Source organism: Amphimedon queenslandica, unplaced genomic scaffold, assembly GCF_000090795.2.
Source record: "Amphimedon queenslandica unplaced genomic scaffold, v1.1 AMPQUscaffold_13430, whole genome shotgun sequence".
NCBI classification, from domain to species: Eukaryota; Metazoa; Porifera; class Demospongiae; order Haplosclerida; family Niphatidae; genus Amphimedon; species Amphimedon queenslandica.
Window position 1 is genome coordinate 101958 of NW_003546334.1, and position 8203 is coordinate 110160.

At 34.5% G+C, this 8203-nt stretch overlaps 2 protein-coding genes across 2 annotated transcripts; one reads left to right on the forward strand and one right to left on the reverse strand.

Moving 5' to 3' along the window:
* Positions 1-1255: 1255 nt before the first annotated feature.
* Positions 1256-2126, reverse strand: LOC109581598 (39S ribosomal protein L52, mitochondrial-like). The gene is made up of 4 exons (XM_019995856.1): positions 1961-2126; positions 1838-1905; positions 1503-1570; positions 1256-1456 (listed from the first exon to the last, which is right to left on the reverse strand). Exons 1-4 carry the CDS (start codon positions 2071-2073, stop codon positions 1385-1387), a joined length of 321 nt encoding a protein of 106 aa, XP_019851415.1. The 5' UTR covers positions 2074-2126; the 3' UTR covers positions 1256-1384.
* Positions 2125-4529, forward strand: LOC100636786 (phosphatidylinositide phosphatase SAC1-A-like). The gene is made up of 6 exons (XM_019995843.1): positions 2125-2200; positions 2282-2379; positions 2641-2718; positions 3182-3309; positions 3960-4118; positions 4335-4529. The coding sequence occupies exons 1-6, from the start codon at positions 2163-2165 to the stop codon at positions 4527-4529; spliced, it is 696 nt and encodes a 231-aa protein (XP_019851402.1). The 5' UTR covers positions 2125-2162.
* Positions 4530-8203: the final 3674 nt, after the last annotated feature.

Sequence of the window (8203 nt, forward strand, 5' to 3'; positions counted from 1 at the left end):
ATATAGAGGTAGCAATATCTGTTAGTGTACTTTGTTGTTGGTTTATTAATACATGACATATATCAATAAGATACTGCTCTGGATTAAGAGAGGATTCCAACTGTCGTTGTATCACAGACACTAATTGACTTGATTTCCTATAATCAGATATTCCTGTTACTGTTTGTATATTCTCTTTAGCATCCAGTGGTATCAGTCCTTCAGCATACAGTGCATCAGTTACTCTGTAAAGGTTAGTAGTAATAGCATCAGTGAGTTTAACAGAATGAGTCCTTAATATATCCTTTGGATTACCTGCAGTAGTGTATCAGTTAATGAGTGTTGTATTAAGTGTATGTTTATACCTGTTATAGGACCAGGATTGAGTTCAACATCTCCTGATAAGAGGAGGAGGAGAAGTAAAACCAAATAGTAGATCAGGTCAGAGCTACTCCCAATAGTAGCTATAAACAAGACTAATGACTGGAGGCAGTGGATCATAACAGTAACAGTAATTATACCTATTGTAAATACACTGTATGATAATATTATATACTGTTAGTTTGTTTACCAGTTGGAGGAATAAAATTGAGCTTCATATATCTTAATAAAGATAAAAGAAGAGAGACAATAAGAGACAGAGCTGCTGGCAGTTTAGAACTTTAGATGTCTTCTCTCCTGATGTAGTACTGCCTGACTTGCTGTCTACTGCAGCTTTGAATGAGTGAGAGTGGCAGCCATTAGCTGGTCTACTGGAGGCAGCTTGACCGTAGTTCCACAGTCCAATACTTGCTCTCCATTGAGAGACATCAATCATCTTGTACTATAGTATGGAGGACAATGTAACTTAAGCTGTAGCTATTTCTGTGATCTTTTACACCACAATAAAGAAAGAAGGACTTTATACAGTAAAGGAAGAGGAGAAATGCTACTGCAAAGTTATTATAACTTTCACACGTTTTAAAAGGAACAACTTTTTTATAAAGGATGGGTGTGTATCCAGAGTCCAAGAAAAGTGGGTGTATGTGTAACTGAACTATCATTGAATTATATTCATGGATCATTATCAGTGTCATGTGAGAGTGATTTTCTACTACATTGTTGTTACAGAATTTACCATTATTATGACTAAATATGGTCATTTCACATGATAAAAGGCAAGCTCTCTAAGTATAGTATGTATGTGTGACTGAACTACATCCATGGGTCATTATCAATGTCTCAATAGAAATTAATAAAAATTTACATGATAAATTATTAATATACTAAACTCATGAATGTTCAATGTTCATTCCATACTAACGTAGCTACATGTACATAACAATATTATCAATTTATAGTTAGCTATTATTGTTCACTTCCTTCTCCTCTAAGTTCTCTCTCCTCCTCCTCCTCCTCCTCCTGGTTATACTCTTCTCTTTGTCTTTGACTCAAATTTTGCCAGATCAACTTCCTTCAGCAGTGTCTTTACACGTTTCTATGAGGGGCTTTAATTAGAACACTAATAAACACTGATTTCTTACGTTTAAAAAGTTTAATCTCAGTTTTCTTTTAGTCTGTCTCTTGACAGTCACTGGAGAGGGACGACCATCTATAAATAAATATTGGTAGAATTTAATCATTTTAGCTATCAAAACAAAGGTCTTATGACAACTTCAATGGCAATACTATACCACTATTATCAGAACATTTCTGTAAAATTGTCAAACTTTTTGTATCTTGCGTAAATTTTACAAAAACTTAAAGGAAAAGAAAAAATATTTGGTTGTATGTTACCCAGATTATCATTGCCAATAATTGTATGTATTTACCCTCCTAATTACAGTATTAGATATTAAAGTGTTATTCATATCCTTACCTACATAAGACCAGTCAGGAATATCAGTCAATGGACCATATGATGTACCAGTACGAGACATACCCATCCAGGCATCCTAAATATTAACAAAAATTAATATTTATAAAAAATAACTTCTTTTACTTTTCTCTCCAGTTTCCTCTCACCATGGCCAGTCCCCCAGTGTGTATCATAGCAGCATTGACTCGCGAGATAAACTGGGGGAAAGTCCTCTGCGCTTTGATACTAACGGCCATTTTACCACGGGTGAGCACGTGGTTTTAGTATACGGAGTCTGTTTCTTCTTTGTCAGGTGTACCGTGTTATACGGAGTTAGTAGAGAAAGATGTCTACTTCTTCAAGAGCCTCATCCAGACTGCAACTGTGAGAGAAAAATGGAGGAATATATTTAAATCTTTCTCTGTCCTTCCCCTCTTTCTTTTTTCTATTTTCTTTTTTATGTAGTATCTCTACTGATGATTGTTTCTATTTAGTGCCCACCTCTGGTAATATTGATAAAGTGTTGGAGATTATGAAATTTGACTGTCAACTGCAATTAGTGGGTGAGTGGGCGGGGCATGAGAACTTGCAGTATTGAAAATAATAATAATAATAAATAAATAATAATAATTATTATAATAATATAATAATAATTAAATTGGTCGTTTTGTAATGGTGATGCATTTAACATGTAATGAATCATGAATGAATGAAATAATTAAATTCACAACTTTTTATTGTATAGTATTATTTATATGTACATGTACATATTAATCACCATCATTATTATTTTTATTATTTTTATTTTATTTTTAAATTAATAGATAGAAGTAAAGTGTCAGCTATTAATGGAGAGAGGAGGGACTGTCAGTTATTAATTGGATTAATTAGATTATTAGGAGGTAATCAAGTCATGTGACCTCTTTTAATTAATAATTACTGGCACTATTATAATCCACCACTGTTGTAGAAAGTTTGAGCTGATTTTGACTAATAGTTTTTGAGTTTTTGAAAAAAATAGTCAATTTTTGAAAAGTGTCCTGTACCATGGTTTTTCCAAGAAATGAATTGAAATCACTCCAAATTTTTATTACATTTTCTGATACATGTTGATGTCCTTATGCTTTGTAGAAAGTTCGAGTTGATTCCGACTTCAATTTTTCAAGTTATGGCCATTTTTTAAAAACAACCAGTTTTTGAAAAATACCCAAGGCTATAGCCCATAGTTTTTTCCAAAAAATGGCTCCGAAATCACCCCAAATTTTTATTACATTTTCTGATACATATTGATGTACTTATGCTGTGTAGAATGTTATGGCCATTTTAATTACATTATTTCTCTCCCTCCCTCTCTCTCTCCTCCAGGTCCTTATTTATTAATTGGTACTCAGCACAGGTTGGTAGGTATCATTAACGGACACGAAATATATCAGATGACTAATTATGACGTCATACCATTTGTTAAGAGCACACTCCATTTAACACAATCACAGGTTAGGGATATACACAGCTTTATGTTTTTTGTGTTGAGTCTACCATTTTTTCATTTTAATTTTTTAAATTCATTTTTAAAACTTCATTAAAATGTGCCAATGTGTAATAGGAAGTGTACTACCGTATAGCCACAAAGTTTCGAGGCAATAAACTTTTGCAAATCAGGCCACAAGTCTTTTTTTGCGAATTAACTTTTTCGTGGTTCTTATTTTAAAGCACGTGTTTATAGGGTGATACAGATAATTTTACGGAATTAACTTTTGCGGATACGGAAAATCCACGAAAACAGCGAAAATTGTACCCTCGAAATTAAGCGGCTATATGGTAGTTACCTTTCTCTCATTAAACGAGAGGATTCTTCAACTACAGTACATGTATACAGTATAGTCTCTCTTAATGGACACTCTCTATAGCATACACCTCCATTTAACGGACAGCACCTAGTGTACCAATTACATTCCTTACTGTATAAAATAACCTCCACATAAAGGACACCTCTGTATAACAGAGACACTGTCTTGATCCAAAGTGTCCATTATATAGAGGCTAGTCTGTACATGTATACTTTGTATATGTATACATGTATGTATTATGTATACAAACATGTACATACATGTATATGTACTTTCTTCTCTCTCTCTCTCTACAGGAAAGGGATAATCGTGTCTACCTAGCTATGATCCACAGGGTGTTAGATACTGCTGGTTTCTATTACTCTTATTCTTATGATATCACTCATACCAAGCAAAGACTCCACCAACTATCAACTGATAATAATGGATTCTATCAATTGCCTTTATTCAATAGAGTGAGTGTTATATTTATATTAGTGTAATCATTATTTTGTTTGGATAAGTGTATTTTACTAGCATGTCCCCTTCTCTTTTCCCTCTCTCTTTGCTCCCCTCCCTCACTCCCTCCCTCTCTCTCTCCCTCTCCCACTCTCTCCCCCCTCTCTCTCCCTCTCTCCCTTCCTCCCTCCCTCCCCCTCCCTCCCTCCCTCCCCCTCCCTCTCTCCTCTTAGGCTGATGAAAGGTTTGTCTGGAACAGTCATTTATTGAGGGAGTTTGTAGCTCAACCTGAACTGGACCAGTTTTGTGTCCCCCTCCTTCACGGGTTCATATCAATCAAGAACATTACAATCAATGGGAAACTCTTCACCTTTCATCTGATATCTAGAAGAAGCTGGCACAGAGCAGGTAATATTATTAGATATTGATACAATGTACATGTACATGTATACTGGGCTACTAGTGACAATAGTGTCTTTGTTTTATGTGTTCACGTGATAGAAACATGCCCAATGCATACGAGTGTCGTTATACTATTAACAGTCTGTGATACTACCAATGGAGTAAGTCACTATTGGCAGCCTGACACATAGTCCTTCTTCACCCTCTCTCAATGAATATACATGTACATGTAATACATTGTGTCCATGTTCACTTTAACCTGTGGGTACCTGCTGTAGCTTTTAATAAAAATGCGGTAGGAATGATAAATAGTCTTTTATTGGAAAGAGCTCTTCAATGTAGTACATTAATTTATATGATGTACAATGTACATTGTCTGGAATGGTCATTTATTGATGGAATCTGGGCCAGTTTTGTGTCCCTCTTCTTTATGGGTTTGTGTCAGTCAAGAATATTACAATTAGTGGAAAGATATTGACATGTCATATCATATTTACCTGTAGACGCTGACATAGAGCAGGTTAGAGAGAGAGAGAGGTTAAATATTATTACATTTAGTTTAAGAGAGGACACTACGCCCAACTCTTGTCGATAGTCAGACATCAGAGTGTTGGCCACAGTCGGTTGAATCTCCTAGTCTGCCTACCTGCCTAGGCTTTTTTCCTGGCTATCTTCCTTGCATCCCGCCCCCAGCCCTCCATCCACGACTCAGAACACCAAATATCATACCATGCAACAATATAAAGAAGTTTTACTATTACTGTGCTAGCATGTATAGCCGTGGTGAACAGCCGGCCAGGAGAGAGAGAGAGATTGAGTGTGTGTATGTGTGTGTGTATTGTGTGATTAGCATTAAATATAAAATGGACAGAAACATGTACATGTACAAGGTCATTTTTAAATTCTTATTTTATCAAGCGTGTGGAGAGTGTGGTTACTATCAGCAGCTAATGTCACTGCCAATATGAACACGTAGTACCTACTCTATTGGCTATTATGACACGTTTTATGCCAACATGTACTACTAAATGTACTATAGTCTTGGGTACATGTGCATATTCATGTACTGTATATCCATTATGTGAGACAGAGCTCTAGCTATGATGTGTTTAGAAGTACATACTTATAAATGTTCAAAGTGTGGTATCGAAGTGTCCATTATGCATGTACATGAATGCTTAAAGATTCTACCAACACATTTTTATTAAGACATAAATTAAACCATTGACTGTTGACAGTATCACTATTACACTTCCTTTACTTTATGAGTCATTCATGTACATGTAGATACTGGCCTAGTAAGAACATGGTGAATGTGTACATGTGACAGAAACATGTACTTGTGTCATAGAAATGTGCCAAGGTCATTTCTACTGTATATTACATTACAGTAGACTACTAGTGTACCAATTACATTCCTTACTGTATAAAAGAATCTAAAAATTACACAATATCTTAATATTCTATATTATTCAGTACAATGTACATGTATGTATACAATATTGATGTACTGTAGTAAACTTGCTGATACTCACTGATTATGTAATGCATGCACATCATAGGTTATTCTAAGTTGTTTAGTTGTAAGTTGTACTCATTCTGGTCTCCTCTGGGGTTAGGTGATGTTTGTAAAGCTCTTAAATCAATCTTTAATTGGAATTTTACAATCAATTAGGAGATCCTATAGAGATTTCAAGCTTATTGTTATTTAATTAAGTATTGTAATTAGTTGTACGAGTAATAATGGAAAAAGAGATCAGAGAGAGAGAGATGGTATATACATGTACATGTATAACTTGTCTCCAATCCTGTCTTAGTTAGAGACTAGCCTCTATATAATGGACACTTTGGGTCAAGAAAGTGCCTCTGTTATACAGAGGTGTCCTTTACGTGGAGGTTGTTTTATACAGTAAGGAATGTAATTGGTATATTAGGTGCTGTCCGTTAAATGGAGGTGTACGCTATAGAGAGTGTCCATTAAGAGAAGGCAGAGATGGGGCAAAGCACGTTTATAAATAGTACAATATACAAAGTAGTAGTACAGCAGTGGTATGTACAATGTACATGTACCTTAGTACAGCACACCATATTATAATAATGATTTATAATTAATAATAATAATAATAATAATAATAATTTATAAAGAAACATTATGTACATATAATTACATGTATATTAAAGTTATAATGTATATTTGTTGTTATTATTATTATTATTATTAGTATCAGTTTATTGTTTCTTCTTTAGCAGTCGTGACAATGTCGGTATGTGTTTTCTCCTTGAACTTTGCATTTATAAGATCTAAACCCCATCTTACAGCATTCTTGTCCAGGCTATAGAAATACATCATACATGTATTTGTAGATTAGTTTAACTTACGATGTTTGGTATCACATGATAATGATCACTACAGTGATAACCAAAGAAACAAGCGCAATTAACATTATGAGCATCAGCTACATGAGCAGTAATCATGAAGAGTACAGCTGCAACAAGGACCATACGCTGGAATGAAGTCATCTTCAGTTTGATAGTAGTAGTATCTTTCTTTATCTCTTTATGATGTACTGATGATATACTGATATCCTTCAGCTACTTATATAGATACTGGCCTAGTGAGGACAATGGTGGCTTTGTTTGAATGTGTACACGTGACAGAAACATGTACATGTGATAGAAACATGTTCAAGTTCGTATGCCTGTGGTTACTATTAACAGTCTGTGAGACTGCCAATGGAGTACGTGATTATTAGCAGTGCCAGACTTACACCTCCATTACTCTTAGCCAGTGACTCATTCACCCAATAATGTATGACATGTGTATTCACAGTAATTATGTCCATGTTCACTTCAATCTGTGGGAAACTGAGGTAACTTTATAAGTTCTAATAACATGTGACAGTCTTAATTATTGGAAGGAGCTTTTCAATATTCATTTGATGATTATACACTCCATGATTAGATTGCTGGATATTATTAAGATTTGTGGCCTAGTCTGTATAAGCAATAGATCAATCATAGTGAAAGGGTTTACTAATGAATACTGATCTATAGCATCAGGTACATGTATAACTGTGAGCACAGGCACCTAATAATGGTTGGAGGACTTGTCTGCTATAAGCATCCTTAATTACCTTAAGTATACTGTAAGGAAATAAAAATTAAGACACCAATTTTCACCCTAAACATCAATAACAAAAATCAATAGCATAAACAATAGCATGAAGACAAAAAAGGAGAAAAAAGTAACTAAGTAAACTAACCAAACTAGTCACTAAAGAGCTCTTTAATGTGCATTTTACTAGATATTAAGATACTGGCCCAAGAATAGAAAGAAAGCAATAGATCATCAAACAAAGCTGCATGAAAGGTTTCATATAGTGAGTGTTGTCCTGACACTTACTTGGTAATAATTACGTACTATACTCCTCCTGTGCACATGTACTATACTGCTGCTTACTGCTGCTGTGCCCTTTTTGAATTTCCACACGTGATAGAAACATGTACATGTGATAAAAAGTCATTTCTAATTTGTCTGAGTGTATGAATGCTGTTACTATTAACAGTCTGTGATATTGTTCTAATGTAGTAACTGACTATTGACAGTATCTCACTGTATGCCAATGGACTAATAATGTTTTATTAATAATAAGTGTATAAGTGTAGTATAATGTATGTACATGTACATGCATTGTGAATT

Bases quoted from the DNA above. Each gene is read 5' to 3' on its own strand.
- LOC100636786 (XM_019995843.1), top strand. From the start codon at position 2,163: ATGTCTACTTCTTCAAGAGCCTCATCCAGACTGCAACT. The intron at 2,380-2,640 runs GTGAGTGGGCGG...TTAAATTAATAG, and splicing joins CTGTCAACTGCAATTAGTGG to ATAGAAGTAAAGTGTCAGCT. The intron at 4,119-4,334 runs GTGAGTGTTATA...CTCTCCTCTTAG, and splicing joins AATTGCCTTTATTCAATAGA to GCTGATGAAAGGTTTGTCTG.
- LOC109581598 (XM_019995856.1), bottom strand. From the start codon at position 2,073: ATGGCCGTTAGTATCAAAGCGCAGAGGACTTTCCCCCAGTTTATCTCG. The intron at 1,906-1,960 runs GTAAAAGAAGTT...TTAGGATGCCTG, and splicing joins AGAGGAAACTGGAGAGAAAA to GATGGGTATGTCTCGTACTG. The intron at 1,457-1,502 runs GTAAGAAATCAG...AGCCCCTCATAG, and splicing joins TGAGATTAAACTTTTTAAAC to AAACGTGTAAAGACACTGCT.